Below are 17,262 nucleotides of genomic sequence, written 5' to 3' on the forward strand. Positions count from 1 at the left end.
TTGAAAACCCACTGGTGGGTCACTGCCCTTGGCTGGCCGGAGCTATTCCGGTGGCCAAAACGGCGAGGGGAGGCCGGCGAAGGGTGAGGGGGACGCTGGGGAGGTCGGGACAGCAGCTAGGTGGAGCTGGGTGGCGGCTGAAGGCGTTGGCCGAGCTGGGCAGGGGGGAATGTCAAGTAGTTGCTCGTGCATTAATTATCTCAGTGAAGGGGCATGTTTGAAACACATCATTCCAGCTTTGCACCTTTTTGCTCCTTTCGTTTATGCATACCCATCTAGCAAGCGAACAAGTGCATAAAGCTTTATGCTACTTTGAGCAAAAAAATCTTAATTGTCATGCAATAGATTGAGCTTCTACCAACATTGGACAAAACAGACCAACTTTAGAAAAGACAGGGCAATATGTTCATGAAGTCAAAGTCAACATTGAAAGTAGACCAACTCTAGAAAAGACAAACAGGGTAATATATTCATGGAGTGGGAGAAAAGAAGATAAACTGAACATCTAATAAAGGACTACGGTCAAAAATCACCGTGATAAAGTGCATAGCTCGATGAAGTTCGGTCAGGCGGGAGTTGGAGGATCTCCACCTCTTAGAGTCTGGTTAAGATGGAAGTGCCCATCCATTAGTTGTCGATAATTCGACATCAGCGTATTCATATAAGTTTCGATTGCATTGACAACGGCTTCTGTCGTATCTTTCAGTGCTATAATTGCTCATTGTTGAATGCCCTGAAGTGGAAGTCCAAAACGCACTCCGATAAAGTGCATAGCTTGATGAATCTGTTCCAGTTCGGTTGGAGTTGGAAGATCTCCACCTCTTAGAGTCTAGTTAAGATGGAAGTATCCATCCATCAATTGTTGATAATTCGACATCAGCGTACTCATATCAGTTCTCACTGCATTGACAACGGCTTCTGTCATATTTCGAAGTGCTATAATTCCTCCTTACTGAATGCCTTGAAGGGAATTCCCTGCTGAGTGCCCTGAAGGGGAATTCCCTGATCCTGCCCTGGCTATTCTTCTTGTCCATTAAGATCTCGTCCTTATCCGTCAGCCTCATCTCCTACAAGAGTGCCCAGTCTATTTTCCCTTCAAGTGGAACATGCTGCGCGAGAGCAGCATAATCGAAGTAATCTTCAAAGTCTTGATCTTGAAAGTTGATATGATCAACGTTTAAATCATTCTTAAGTACACCTAGATAAACAGCTCCATGAGCTGGTTGATTGACAATGGGTACTAGAGGAGTTGGTTGATTGACAATGGGTACTAGAGGAGCTGGTTGATTGATAATGGGTACTAGATGAGCTGGATGATTGACAATGGGTACTATAGATTGATGAATAATGGGTAATACAGGAGCTGCTTTAGGATCAACAATTCCAAATTGTTGTCGGAACGCCTCTCTAATATGTGTAGGGATTTGATTGCATCTTCTGATCTCATGCGTCACCCTCGGCACTCCAAACAGATGTATTCTGATTCTTGGAGTGGCTGAGTGGACACTGCATATGAATTGATGGACCTCAATTAATGCCCATCTGAATTGATGGACCTCGATTAAAGCCCCAACAATAAACATTAATCTAACCACATAAGCATAATTAAATAAAACTAAACAACCACTAAATATCATTAGCTCGCTAAGCAAGGATTAGTGAGATTACTCGTCGGAATCGCGCACAACCCGGATCAATTCGACGGGCATGGCGCGGAGAATGGGACTCCCCAAAGCATGGCTCGGGTTCGCGGCCCGGAAACGGCCTAAAACGAGCCCGAAGGGGGGCTTGAAAACCCACTCGTGGGTCACTGCCCTTGGCTGGCTGGAGCTATTCCGGTGGCCAAAACGGCGAGGGGAGGCTGGCGAAGGGTGAGGGGGACGCCGGGGAGGTCAAGACGGCAGCTGAGCGGAGCTAGGCGGCGGCTGAAGGCGTTGGTCGAGCTGGGCAGGGGGAATGTCAAGTAGTTGTTCATGCATTAGTTAACTCAGCGAAGGGGCATGTTTGAAACACATCATTCTAGCTTTGCGCCTTTTTGCTCCTTTTGTTTATGCATGCCCATATAGCAAGCGAACAAGTGCATAAAGCTTTATGCTACTTTGAGCAAAAAAATCTTAATTGTCATGCAATAGATTGAGCTTCTACCAACATTGGACAAAACAGACCAACTCTAGAAAAGACAGGGCAATATGGTCATGAAGTCAAAGTCAACATTGAAAGTAGACCAACTCTAGAAAAGACAAACAGGGTAATATATTCATGGAGTGGGAGAAAAGAAGATAAACTAAACATCTAATAAAGGACTACAGTCCAAAAATCACTGTGATAAAGTGCATAGCGATGAAGTCGTTCGGTCGGTTGGAGTTGGAGGATCTCCACCTCTTAGAGTCTGGTTAAGATGGAAGTGTCCATCCATTAGTTGTCGATAATTCGACATCAGCGTATTCATATAAGTTTCGATTGCATTGACAACGGCTTCTGTCGTATCTTTCGGTGCTATAATTGCTCATTGTTGAATGCCCCAAGTGGAAGTCCAAAACGCACTCCGATAAAGTGCATAGCCGATGAATTGTTCCGGTTCGGTTGGAGTTGCAAGATCTCCACCTCTTAGAGTTTAGTTAAGATGGAAGTATCCATCATCAATTGTTGATAATTCGACATCGCGTATTCATATCGGCTTTCACCGCATTGACGACGGCTTCTGTCATATTTCGAAGTGCTATAATTCTTCCTTACTGAATGCCTTGAAGGGGAATTCCCTGCTAAATGCCCTGAAGGGGAATTCCCTGATCCTGCCCTGGCTATTCTTCTTGTCCATTATGATCTCGTCCTTATCCGTCAGCCTCATCTCCTGCAAGAGCGCCCCAGTCTATTTTCCCTTCAAGTGGAACATGCTGCGCGAGAGCAGCATAATCAAAGTAATCTTCAAAGTCTTGATCTTGAAAGTTGATATCATCAACGTTTAAATCATTCTTAGGTACACTGATAAACGGCTCCATGAGTGGTTGATTGATAATGGGTACTAGAGGAGTCGGTTGATTGACAATGGGTACTAGAGGAGCCGGTTGATTGATAATGGGTACTAGAGAAGCTGGATGATTGACAATGGGTACTACAGATTGATGAACGATGGGTAATACAGGAGCTGCTTCAGGATCAACAATTCCAAATTGTTGTCGGAATGCCTCTAATATGTGTAGGGATTTGATTGCATCTTCGATCTCACGCGTCACCTCGGCACTCCGACATAGATGTATTTCGATTCTTGGAGTGGCCGAGTGGACATCAATTAATGCATATGAATTGATGGACCTCAATTAAAGCCCCAACAATAAACACTAATCTAACCACCTAAGCCTAATTAAATAAAACTAAAAGACCACTAAATATCATTAGCTCACTAAGCAAGGATTAGTGAGATTACTCGCCGGAATCGCGCGCAACCCGGATCAATTTGACGGGCATGACGTGGAGAATGAGACTCCCCAAAGCATGGTCCGGTTCGCGGCCCGAAAACGGCCTAAAACGAGCCCGAAGGGGGCTTGAAAACCCACTCGTGGGTCACTGCCCTTGGCTGGCCGGAGCTATTCTAGTGGCCAAAACGGCGAGGGGAGGCCGGCGAAGGGTGAGGGGGACGCCGGGGAGGGGGACGGCAGCTGGGCGGAGCTAGGCGGTGGCTGAAGGCGTTGGCCGAGCTGGGCAGGGGGGAATGTCAAGTAGTTATTTGTGCATTAGTTATCTCAGCGAAAGGGCATGTTTGAAACACATCATTCTAGCTTTGCGCCTTTTCGCTCCTTTCGTTTATGCATGCCCATATAGCAAGCGAACAAGTACATAAAGCTTTATGCTACTTTGAGCAAAAAAATCTTAATTGTCATGCAATAGATTGAGCTTCTACCAACATTGGACAAAACAGACCAATTTTAGAAAAGACAGGGTAATATGTTCATGAAATCAAAGTCAACATTGAAAGTAGACCAACTCTAGAAAAGACAAACAGGGTAATATATTCATGGAGTGGGAGAAAAGAAGATAAACTGAACATCTAATAAAGGACTACAGTCCAAAAATCACTGTGATAAAGTGCATAGCTTGATGAAGCTGTTCCAGTCCGGTTGGAGTTGGAGGATCTCCACCTCTTAGAGTCTGGTTAAGATGGAAGTGTCCATCCATTAGTTGTCGATAATTCGACATCAGCGTATTCATATAAGTTTCGATTGCATTGACAACGGCTTCTGTCGTATCTTTCAGTGCTATAATTGCTCATTGTTGAATGCCCTGAAGTGGAAGTCCAAAACGCACTCCGATAAAGTGCATAGCTTGATGAATCTGTTCCAGTTCGGCTGGAGTTGGAAGATCTCCACCTCTTAAAGTCTAGTTAAGATAGAAGTATCCATCCATCAGTTGTTGATAATTCGACATCAGCGTATTCATATCAGTTCTCACTGCATTGACGACGGCTTCTGTCATTTTTCGGAGTGTTATAATTCCTCTTTACTGAATGCCCTGATGGGGAATTCCCTGATCCTGCCCTGGCTATTCTTCTTATCCATTAAGATCCCCTCCTTATCCGTCAGCCCCATCTCCTACAAGAGCGCCCTAGTCTATTTTCCTTTCAAGTGGAACATGCTACGCGAGAGCAGCATAATCGAAGTAATCTTCAAAGTCTTGATCTTGAAAGTTGATATCATCAACGTTTAAATCATTCTCAGGTACACCGTGATAAACAGCTCCATGAGCTGGTTGATTGACAATAGGTACTAGAGGAGCTGGTTGATTGACAATGGGTACTAGAGGAGCTGGTTGATTGACAATGGGTACTAGAGGAGCTGGATGATTGACAATGGGTACTACAGATTGATAAACAATGGGTAATACAGGAGCTGCTTCAGGATCAACTATTCCAAATTGTTGTCGGAATGCCTCTCTAATATGTGCAGGGATTTGACTGCATTTTCTGATCTCACGCGTCACCCTCGGCACTCCAAACAGATGTATTCTGATTCTTGGAGTGGCTGAGTGGCCACTGCATATGAATTGATGGACCTCAATTAATGCCCATCTGAATTGATGGACCTCAATTAAAGCCCCAACAATAAACACTAATCTAACCACCTAAGCCTAATTAAATAAAAGTAAACAACCACTAAACATCATTAGCTCGCTAAGCAAGGATTAGCTCTGGGAAACTTGGAGATAATCGAAGCTCCTCCCTTATACGTGCTAGTTGAAGAGATTTCTATCGAATCTCTTACGGTAAAATATTGAAATGACATAAGAATGTTGTTTCCACATGAGTGGCTGCTCCATCTTTGAAATCTTCAAACTATCGAGGTTGGTCACTTCAAAGGAATGTTGGAGATGATGAGCGGAGTGGGACAAGGCCAAGAAGGAAGTATAATGACTCCCATAAACAATACCCCTTCATCCTTTGAGCCTTCTTCAATCTCTCTCCCAAACCTGATGCGCATGTACTTATACGATCTACCCCAGCTGAAGACCATATGCAAAGTCCCAATAAGCTGCGGTTCCATGGATGATTTGAGTGTGTGCAAATGCCCAAAATTGAAGGGGATTCCTTTGCAATTGCAATTACATGAAATTGAGGACCTTCCGCATGTTTGGGTGGAAGATGAGGAAAAGTGGAAGACGCTGAGGTGGGATCATCCCAATGCTCAAGCTATTTTTCAACCTTATCTCCGAAAAAGGAACGCACTAAAAGTCCTTCGTGATGAGATAGCCGGTGTCCTCCAAATGCTATAGGTTATGAGTTTAACTGATATTACAATTGCTTCACTTCATAAAGGTCGTAACAAAGATGCAGCTTATCTGTCTATAGTCAAGCAGCTCTAACAGCGGCCGTTTGCAGAGTTGGAGGAAATGATCTCCCGCAACTCTGCTCTTGAAGAAAGCCCTGCTGCTCGACCATTCTTTCCTGCAAACTCGACTCAACTCAAGTTGCCGTATGAGTTGACTTGTTTCGTGTGGCCATGCTTTGTGTATCTTGAACGCGGTCGAATGTTTTATTGACTAATGGAAATGAGTCATCTTGGAGGACTAGTGAAGAGATGATGCTCTGTCGTGCAGTCCTCTCACTAAATTTTCCTTGTCAGATTAGATCCTTGCAAGCAATGGTTTGGGTGAAGACCACTTATATTCCAGAAATGTGGTGTCCCGATTTTTTTGCCGCTAGCTTGTGAGCCTGACGTCTTTTAAAATCTGTGTGTAACTTTATCAATAAGATTATGATGGAGTATATCAAAATACAAAATGCAAGTTCGTGATATTATGCGACAGAAAATCACAAAGCTAGTGGTCAAAATTGACTATCAAATGAATTAGCCTCAAGTAACCGTAAAGCATTTCGATTTTTTTAATGAAAACGCGTTCATATATGGGCTGAAAAATGGTGTTTGGCAATGAATGCATCTAGTGCATTACTCGCTAATTATGCATTTCGTTGAAGTGCCCGTGTATCACTTTAGAACTCCTTGGCAAGACCAGTTTTGGTTCCCTTCATTTGAAAATCAATTGGATATTTCAACGAACACCATTGATATCAACAAGTCGAAATGAAAGAAAAGGAAAAAGGAAAAAAAGTAATTTACTTTTAATCGGCAAAATAGCAATGAGCCGCGCCACATCTTCAGTTTCACCTGGTTAGACAATCACAACACCGGCTAAAGGCCTCAGTGAGCTTTCCGAAATGTCTGAGGCATTTATTTCGAAAAAAAGTTCAGAATACCTATTGTTTAATTGGTGGCTGCACCTGAAAAAAATTATAAATGTATTGCTGCAAGTTTTTTCTTTCAACATCATTTCGTTTTTTTTTTTTTTGTGACTATTTCCGCCCCTATAACTAAATCCACTCAATTTTTACCAAAAAGATAAAGTTACCCTCTATCATTCAATTGCAATTTAAATTGGTGATCCCAACTTATCTACTTTCCTCTTTTTTAATTTTTCTATATATCTACTTACCATAATTAATAATCTTATATATTTAGTTTTTGTTTGTTGTAGATTTTCCATGTATATTAAAGGCACTATGTTTTTTTTTTATTTATTTATTGATAGATATTATTTCCATATAATTGTTTTTTCGGAAAGAGAAATTTCACAAAATTTTAGTTCTTTTTCACGTTGTCCATCATATTTATGTCATGAGTTATGCTGAGGACGATACAAATTCGATTACTTGTTTATGCATACAAAAATTGTGAAGAGGTTTTTTTAAGATCTTATAAATGAGAACATCATTTTATTAAATTTAACTTGTGTAGACATTATTCTGTGTCTTTCATGAGTTATAATTAGTCATTCCATCTTTACTTGGTGGCTTTTCGTATATATAGTTTATTTACACATAATTTGTGGTAAAACCTCTTTAAAAGAATATTACTTCACTGATACTTATGAACGTGACTCTCCACTTATTTACCATATTATTCATAAGAAATTAATCATGTGATGACTAAATAATTTGATGCAGGGTTGACACTTGATCCGTTGTATGGGGACCACTTAATATAGCTTTGACTCACTCTCTCTCTCTCGCTCTCTCTTATTTTTATTTTTTTTTTCATTTGTGAAATTTATCCTTATCAAAATAAATTAACTCAAAACTTTTGGTACAATGAGTACAGTGCTTCTGACAAATGCTTCGACATCAAATATGAAATAATTGTTCTTATTCTGTTTTATATTGAAATATGGATATCCTAACTCATAAGATGCGGATTGGCTTCCTTATTAATGAACGGGTTTAGCAATGGTGGATGCTGTTATTTGCTTGAGAGTAACGCTATACATTAACCCCAAAGAAGATTTACAAAAAATTATATAATATATGATGGAGCACCCGATCTTTACTTGTAAATTGATAACCAGAAGACATGATATAAAGATAATATCTGGACATACGTGAAGAGACTAGAGGACGATATTACATTATGGTCACTGCAAGAAAGAATCCAATAAAACATTAGCAGAATCTACCGCGGGTGTTACTCAACAAGGAGGCTGCAGAAGGGAGCAAGAGGACGACCATTAGGTGAAATGTCCCTCAAGCTGCTCCTTTGTCACCGACTAGTCTCGAATTGGTGGTATGGTTATTGCCATGACAAGAGCAGTTAACATCACAAACTTCACTATCTAGGGATTAAGTTAAAATGTTGTGTTTGGCACTTTTGGTGCTCTTATACTTAATAATAAATATGTTACTTATTTTATCAACTAATCTACCCGAACAATATGCTAATATTAGTTTATATAATCTGTTTTTTTGGCTATAACTTGGAATAAGAGACAATATCAGTATAAATTCATCACAGAAATCTTTTTGTTTAATTTTTTTTTCATTTATTGGTTATTCTTTTAGCAATTACCGAATAACATCATTCAAACCATGTAGTGCCATATCTATTTTCTTTTTTTGCAATTAGTTTAAGCCAAAATGCATATTAACATACATGAATTCACCGCAAAACAAGTAAACATGTATTTGAATAAATTGGAAAAAAATGATAGAAAAATTGCTCTTCTATTAACAACATTTACCAGGTAATACAAATTAAAAATAAGTACTAATTTTTTTAATGCGTATTAAACATTTTAAATACCATATCATTTCATTTTACACATAAAATGCATAAACATTTAGAGAAGAAGGAAGACAAGAAAACCCTTAAACAAAAGAGCATCTCTATCCTTCATATGATAGAAAGTAAACATCAAATTTTAGATAGTCCTACTGTAAATACTTATATTGCAAGAACATTCATAAAAATAGACCATAATGAAAGACTAAACAATGATACAACGATTGATTTATATGAAGTGTCAGTATAACATTATGCAAAAATTTTATACATGTTATGTGGGCTCATATCAAATAAATGGATTTTGAAGAAGTAAATTTCTGAATCTGTGCCACCTACGGGTCTTTATTTACCACACATTCTACAAAAATATGCAGTCATAAGCTACAATCTGATGGAATCACCTACCAATATACAAAGTTCTATTCACATAATAGGAAATGTTTTCTAGCAATCGGATGGCCTGGAATATTTTGGGGGCAGAGATGGACACCTCTCATTCATATGAGGGTATAGGTCCATTGTATTGTATCCTGGCAGCTCCATTCGATACCTACCTCGTATTTGACAAAATGGAAGCTCGACGTCGTCCCCATCATTGCACCACTTCGGCAAGCGGCTTGAATTATTCTCAAAGAACTTTAGTGAGTAAGCATCTTTTATCTGCATAGAAGGGCAAACTAGATTATGGTTCTCTCAATCTTTGAAGAAAGCAACATCCATCTCTAGATAGTAAGTTCAAGCAATTAGTGTAAAAAAGATAACCCAACTAGGGTCAATCAGATTGCACTTACAGTGAACTCTGTAACTTGGACGGAGCTAGAAATTGGATCAAAGAGTCCTGCTGCTTTGTACATTTCAAGAACAAATGCTACACACGAGGCAGACTTCCCATCGCTGTATACCCAATCGTCTTGCTCTGGAATTGTCAGCAGTTCAGCAAAAGATGAGCCCCTCATTTCAGTTTCCACTAATAGATCAGGAAGATCCAAGCCCTGTATGCAACCCAATCGTACGGTGGCCAAGTAAAGTAAGTATAATTACAACCATATAATATGTGTTAACTAAATGTCATTCCAGAGACATTAGATTCTAGTTACACCTCAGTGTGCAAAACAAAATGCATAAAATCACACAGGCAATTGCCAATTGAATGGGACGGTACCTCTGTTCCTAGTCGCTTGTTGAGTGCTTCATTCCACATGTTCGCAGCATAGGCTGGTTGCATTTGGTTCCATACCGTCATAACAGAAGCAACCTACAATAATACAATGCTTTCTATAAACAAGTGAACCATACTCCCATCACGCAAATAAAGCACCCCACATGGCAAGCATATTACATGCATTGTCAGTCGGGCAGATAGCAACTCTTAAGAAAAGACGAATGAAGTCTACTATTTTGCTGCCTTAGTATCATATAGAAGGCCATAAAAAAAATGAATATTCGTCAAACCAAGTGTCAGATTCTATTCCATAATGTTAGCATTTAATAGTCACATGCTAATATGCTATTTGGCAAGATCACTGTTCAGGTTTTAGCCTTTTGTTTTGCTCAGTTGAATTCATTCAAAATCATGGTGTGATTGTCTGATTCCAACTAGACCTTGTTGTTAGGATCTAACACATGGCATCATTATATTTCAGGCCTATCAAAGTACGGGTAAATTGCTATTCAGCAGTCAGCTTAAGAAGCAGAAACTATTTTGTATCCAGCATCTAAGAATCTCAAGGCATCTACAGATATACCTTGGAAGTAACACAAGGCCTTAGTGTTAGAAAAATTGTCTTAAGACAAACTGAATGCACCCACAAAAAAAAATTTATAAACACATATGCAAATGTACAATCTCTGTACCACATGAGCATCCAATGGCGGTGGATAATTTGCATCGATAGTGTCTATCCAGCTAAAAAGCATGTTGTGATAACCATATGGTTTCCCATTCATACTCTCTGCATACTCCCATGCAGCAGTCTCATTAAATTTGGCTCGCATATCAGGATGCAGTGGAAGCAATGCAATGTGGGGATTTGAGTCATCTTTGTTAAGCTCAAACTCCCACCATTCATCCCATGGTAGCACAGCAATGACATCTTCTCCCTGGAATGATAAGAACAAAACAATAATTGCATTATGTCCTAGACTATGTTGGACTTCTGCAGCACCTGAATCCTTTACCAACACAAAGGAACAGAGCATGTAGCAATAACCCAAATGTGACCTTAAATTTGTTAATCAAGGTCTGCCTCAAGTAAAGGACATCATTTCAACAAATTCTAACCATAATCATCATCAGTGAGTTGTGTCATGTGTAAAGATGGTCTTGAAGTTCAGTAGAAAAAGTTCAGACACTGTATTTGCTATGTTATAAATATGATAATGCTACAGTAGAGCTTCTAGTAGGAGACTAAATAGGATCTGCTCCAGCTCAACATGAAGCTGAAGCAGCATGTCATCATTTACTTACTCATCCTCTCTTACAATCAAAAGTTTCTATGGGAGCACAAAAAAGGAAAGACCTGTCTTATTAGAGAACATAAGATGAGCGAGGAGATTTAAGGACATAGGGGCATGACTAAAGCACACTTAATATGCAAAATGGAACAGTCTCAATGGGAACCATATTTGTGAGAGAAGAAGTCCATGATTCGACAAAAGTTACATTTATAAAGTAATCGCACAGGAATACAATGCTCCAAAAACCTAAGAGTTCACAAAATGTTACAGAAACACAGCAGGGAGCCTACTTGTCCTTCTCAATATGTACAAGACCACCCTTTGATAATCAGAAGACATTAAAGCAGTGTTGTATGAGTGTCTTTAATAATGAATGACAGAAAAGCACGGGGAATTAAGGAGGAGGTGGAGAAATAATAACTCAAACAACTGGTGGGGGTGTTTGAGATGTTTGAATGTTTGTCTGTTGGATATCCCCACAATGGGGACAGTTATTGTGAAAAACTGGCATACTTACAGCCATATTAATACTGTGTCTATGCAATTGGTTTAAAACTTTACTTCACAATTACAATTGCAGAGACAGCAACAGGCAGAAAGATTGGGTGAAATTTCGAACATCGAAAGCAATCCGTCAATGTATAAAAAGAAAAGAACAAAGAGGAATAGATAAAATGCTTAAAAACAATCGCAAAGTAATCCTTTTCCTCAAAAGGCTTTTTCTCCACTAGTCAATATAAAAATTAGCCCTTCAAATTGAAAAAGAAATAAACTTATATGCATAACCAACCCATATCTGTTTCCAAATTACCTGATCATTATCATGTCCAGATTCACCAACCCAAAGCTTTCCTTCAGAATCCCTTAAACACATAGCTGTGTGACCAGCATATGCGCCACTGACCCATTTCTCTAGAGTCTCAAAACCACCCCACCTCCCACGAATTTTGGATATTGCAAGAAAGTCTCCAGAGTGGATATCATCAATGCTGATGTTTGTAACCCAAGGCTGGGGACGTTGCTCAATTGAAGCTCCCATATGCTTATTGAGAAAACCAATGTTAGATTTCTCCCCCCACCCCGTATTTGAAAACAAGGGAAACACATCCCACAGTGCTTGAAGGGTCCCTAGCATCCCAGCTTGCATCAGAAAGATTGACACTCCTCTGCTTTTCACCTGTAATTGAAATAATGGAAAATCCAAGTGTAACAACTCACCAATATGCACATGCAAGAGCAGAAGAGAAAAAAAGATAATTGCAGCTTACATATTCAAACTCAGCTTTTCCTTCCCACTCTTTGAACTGGAATGTGTGCTCACGAGATAAAAAATAGTAGTCCCATGTCACGCGGTATGGGGTTGCAAAGACATAAATATCCATACATGTCCAGCTATGGGCTTTGCTGACCTGGATGAGCAATCCAAACTCATGGTTACAAACCGGATACCTAGAGCTAGTCGCCAGTTTCCATTTTTAGCAGAACCATATGCAAAAACAAGAACTATCAACATGAGGCAGTACCCACCTAGACTGGAATTGCCTCCATAAGATAAATTGATTTTACATCAAACGAAACAACCTAACTTGTATGAGCAACCAAATCACTAAGTCCTTCTTCCAACACTTAAAACCTAGACACAAAAAACTCAAATGACCAACCATGGTACCACCAATTCATGGGGCTTAATCAAGTACAAACAAGCAGATGAAAGGAGAAGAAAAGAAACCGCAGCAAGTGGCGAAATCCACTAGAAACATATTGAAGCAAGGCACTTCAGTTGATAAGAAATGGATCATAAGTAGATAGAAACTTAATCCAGTTCGGTACTTTGAATCCATTAGAAAAAATCAAACTCAAGCTCAAACTAAGTACCTAAGTTACCAAGAATTAATCAGAAACTGCCAAAAGCTGGCAAACGATGGCCATTAGACCCCATCAACAAAAACGCTACAACCTCCACGTCTGCCATAATTATCACAAAATCGAACAGCAGCGAATTGAATTAAGCAGCGACAGTAGACCAGAAAAGCTTAAAAGCTTGTGAACAGAGTGACCATCTCTCCACATTACCAAACCGCCAAAAGCTCAAACCTCCCAAAATCTTCCAGAATCGCACTCAAACACAAGGATTTCCATTCCGTCCTCCACAATCACTGAACAAAAACCAAGACTTGGAATCATCATTCCATTCCATTGCTTTCCCCATCATTTCCCGATTCCATTCCATTCCACCGTACCAAACCCGACATAATAGTCCAACAGAAAACCTCTCGGCATCAGTGACCACAAGCTCAAACCACCCAAAAAAAAAAAAAAATCCAGAATGGCACTCAAAACCAAACAGAGATCAAGCCAAAGCGACGCATTGAAGCTAAAGGACAGACCTTGATGTGAAGCGTGCCTCCGCCGAACTCGCCGCTGGTCTCGTTGTGGAACTCCAACCAAGCGGTGTTCTCGTAGAAGCAAGCTCCTTTCCACGCCAGAGAGCCGTTGGAGGGAGAGGCCGCACCGACGAAGGTGGGCAACAGGTCCACGGGACGGCGAAGGGCGTTGAGGATGGGCCAGGACAGCTGCCTCGGCAGCAGGGGAGTACGTCCTCCGGGTGGAACGGGAGCTTCGCGGCTCGAGAGCGGGGATCGAACAGAGAGAAGAGCGCGAAGAGGAAGAGGAAGAGGAAGAGGAGAAGCAGCAGAAATGGCGGACGAGAAGCCATTGAAATGGGAGGAGGGAGAGTCGGCCTCGCAGTGAAGTCCCCCTTGGACCGCGTATCGAGCTATCAAAAGGTGATATGTAGGCAGAGGCAAGAGGAGTAAAGCATCATTTGAAGCTGAAGAGATTCGGTATTTTTATATTATAAAATTAATATCATGAAAAATAATAAACTATGCAAACAGTAACCCCAACATCTCGAATTTTTTCGATTCGCAAGAACTCCTAAATTATACCGGCTATACAAAGAATAGGAAATGTATAAATTAGAGAATTCTCTAGTGGTGGATGGAACGCACAAGTTTAGGTATTGATTTTTCTTGGTGAGCAAAGTGTAGGATTTTTTAGTGGTGGCTTTGGTGGGTGGAGAGTTTTTTTTTTATTTCATATATAAGTTTGAGTGTTTTGACAATATGAAAAAGAGTTTGAAGGATGAAAACATTAAAGCGAGGATAATTTACTGTTTTTTTTGGTTGTGTTTTCCCGTTTTATGCTATAAATATTGAGGAGTGAAATGAGCGGCACTAGTGTGGGACCGGTGATTAGTCTCCACCAGAGGATATTAATCCTGTGGAAGATGCTTCGGGACCAGGATATTCCCTGGTCTGCCCTCAGATTCCTCAGGAATATCCCATCCCCCCACTCTTCCCAACTTTGTAACAATCATTACTGCGTGTCAATCTTTACCTCCTCTTCCGGTTACCTACCAGAAGCTCCATCTTGCACGAAACTCCTTTTAGAGAGAGAGGGAGAGATTTTTCTTGGTCACTTCCATTATTCTTCCGACTATGCTTTTGGAGCTCCCCAATGGATCAACGGTTGAATAGAAATTGATTAACATGGAAAGCGAGATGTTAAATTCATTAAGCAACTGGTGGTGGCCAAAAACTATGCTTTTCCTAAGTTCTTTTCCTTTTCCCTAATCGACAGCTGCATGGTCCATGGACCACCTCAAAAGCGTCGAACAATGAGTGGCTTACATCCGAGCGCCCCACGCAAAAAGCCAGAAGTCGCTGGACGGCGGACGTCATTTATGACGGCAAAACTCGAACTCTCGTTTCTTCCTTTATTTTCTAATATTCGCCGTTGCGCATGCCTGCGTGGGGCGTACGTAGAAAGAATGTGCGACACAAATTGGCACGGGAGTCTCTTGAGTCCCTGAAAAGACCACGCAAGCACGATCCCAGCCACTCCATTCATCTTCCCCATTCCTCTCCACAAGTCTTTTCGCTCCTCTGAATCGTTCCGTGGCCGCTGTTCCGACTTATATACGTCGCCTCTCCCCCCTCTGTTCTGATGGTTTCTTTCTCGCACCGCAGCCTCCATGTCTGTCGCATTTCATCACAAGTTACTTCACGCCTCGGTGATCCGGGAACGAGTTCATGTCCCCAGGGGCCGTGTCTACTGCTTGGCGGCCACCACAACCAAGCCCCGGCCTGACCTGGCCGAGCTCGCCGTTGAACCGCGGCTGCCGACAGCTCCGGGTCCGCTGATATCGCCGGACTGCCCGGTACTCAATGACCCGTCGTTGAAATCCTCATGGGGCCACCGCGCGTGGCTCGCCTGCGGGTGCACCGCCGTGCTCGTTGCTCTGGCCAAATCCATGGTCGCGTCGTCTGAGTCTCACGTGTGGGCTGAGCCCGTCTTGGCGGGAGCGGTCGGGTACGTCTTGGCGGACCTCGGGTCGGGAGTCTACCACTGGGGCATCGACAACTACGGCGACGCCTCGACCCCGGTCTTTGGCGCCCAGATCGAAGCCTTCCAGGGGCACCACAAGTGGCCCTGGACCATCACTAGGCGCGAGGCAGCCAACAACCTCCATGCGCTGGCTCGCGCGGTGGCGTTCGTGGTGGGCCCGATCGACTTCATTTGCAACGACCCGACGATTCTCGGTTTCGTGGCCGTCTGCTCGGGCTGCATCATGTTCAGCCAGCAGTTCCACTCGTGGGCCCACAGCACGAAGAGCAAGCTCCCACCGCCGGTGGTGGCACTGCAGGATCTGGGGCTGCTCGTGTCGCGGTCGCAGCACGCGGCCCATCACCGGGCGCCGTACAACAACAACTACTGCATCGTGAGCGGGGTCTGGAACGAGTTCCTGGACGACCGGAAGGTGTTCGAGGTGCTGGAGATGGTGCTGTTCTTCAAGTTTGGGCTGAGGCCGCGGTCCTGGAGCGAGCCGAGTTCCGAGTGGACGGAGGATGTTGAGGAGGGACTCGTATCAAGTTGAAGCTTGATGTACTTCTTTCCTCATGTTGGTTTTTCACTCTCGGAACTTTTTGAGTCTCAATTACTGTAATCGTCGATTGTGCAGATAGCAATTCTATCTCGTAGGGAAAAGGTTGGTGACAATCTGCCAAATGTGCCAAATAATATACATTTGATTATATTTTTCATAAGTATTGTACATTGGATGCGATTAATGACACGAATTTGAATGACCATATTACCAGGAATTTCAAATGTTTGATCTTCAAGGTTGCGTGAAATGTAAAAACTGGATTAGTCCGTCTTGGGCTATAGCCAGAAACTCCAGATAAGAATTTAAAGGTAAGCAAACAGACAACAAAGTCCTAGGAGTGAGCCATAGCGAAAATGATCATCTCGTGACTTTGTAATGCATCTCAGTGTTATGAACAACTCAAATTAGGAACAGTGTTTGTACTAAGAAATTAGAACCTCAGGATCTCCAAGTTTTTAGGAAAATGCTGGAGAAAGCAACGCCACCGTAGACTGAGTGGATGTGATACACATCTTTGTCAATCTTCACAGTGGGGATGCTGGAAATCACTGTTGTTTTAGCTTAGGCAACACCCGTTTATTTTACCCTTTAAAATTTTAAACCATATAAGGAAGATTCTACAAAATTGAAGTGACCTATATACAACCCATCTATTGGGTTTAAAACCCATTTTGACAGGTCTAAACAAGATTTATGATGTAAAAGGGGACGACTGACATCGAAAAATGGAATCGAATGGCCACAAGAAGGCCTTGCTCGAAGTGCTGATGGCATCTATCAACAGCATGGGGTCGAAAGGGAATCAAAAGGAAAACGAACGAAGACGACCTTATTCCCGAACATCTACAACATTCGCTCCCGATTCTAAATTCTCTCTGTGGAGAGTTAAAAGGAGATTATCCTTGCCGGCATCCGCTTTGGTCTCCCAAAAATTAATCCTCAATGATCATGGACGGAACAATAACTTCCTAGAGTACATCATAATGGATTTTAGCAATTTTGAGAATCCCGGAATTAAGCTTTTGGGCGAGCCGCGATGCCAAACGCGCAGATGCACGGTCGTTTAATGATGAGCAGGAGTAGTTAAAAGAAATTTGTACGGTACAATATAAATAAAACGAAGGAAAGCTAACAACAAAATCAGAGTGGCGCAGCGGAAGCGTGGTGGGCCCATAACCCACAGGTCCCAGGATCGAAACCTGGCTCTGATAAAAGCTGCACAGAGTAGCTTCCTTCCACTCCTCCTTTTTC

The 17,262-nt window shown here is 41.8% G+C and overlaps 1 protein-coding gene and 1 non-coding gene across 2 annotated transcripts; one reads left to right on the forward strand and one right to left on the reverse strand.

The window, feature by feature from the left end:
• Window positions 1-8,815: 8,815 nt before the first annotated feature.
• Window positions 8,816-13,801, reverse strand: LOC104448324. The gene is made up of 7 exons (XR_005552124.1): window positions 13,448-13,801; window positions 12,329-12,469; window positions 11,872-12,237; window positions 10,458-10,703; window positions 9,766-9,858; window positions 9,395-9,595; window positions 8,816-9,263 (listed from the first exon to the last, which is right to left on the reverse strand). It is a non-coding gene; the product is annotated as an uncharacterized LOC104448324 (transcript).
• Window positions 13,802-14,934: 1,133 nt separating this feature from the next.
• On the forward strand, window positions 14,935-16,225 carry LOC104448334 (fatty acid desaturase 4, chloroplastic). The gene has a single exon (XM_010062112.3). The coding sequence runs from the start codon at window positions 15,097-15,099 to the stop codon at window positions 15,997-15,999; it is 903 nt and encodes a 300-aa protein (XP_010060414.2). The 5' UTR covers window positions 14,935-15,096; the 3' UTR covers window positions 16,000-16,225.
• Window positions 16,226-17,262: the final 1,037 nt, after the last annotated feature.

The sequence above is a fragment of the Eucalyptus grandis genome, chromosome 6, assembly GCF_016545825.1.
Source record: "Eucalyptus grandis isolate ANBG69807.140 chromosome 6, ASM1654582v1, whole genome shotgun sequence".
Lineage (NCBI taxonomy): Eukaryota > Viridiplantae > Streptophyta > Magnoliopsida > Myrtales > Myrtaceae > Eucalyptus > Eucalyptus grandis.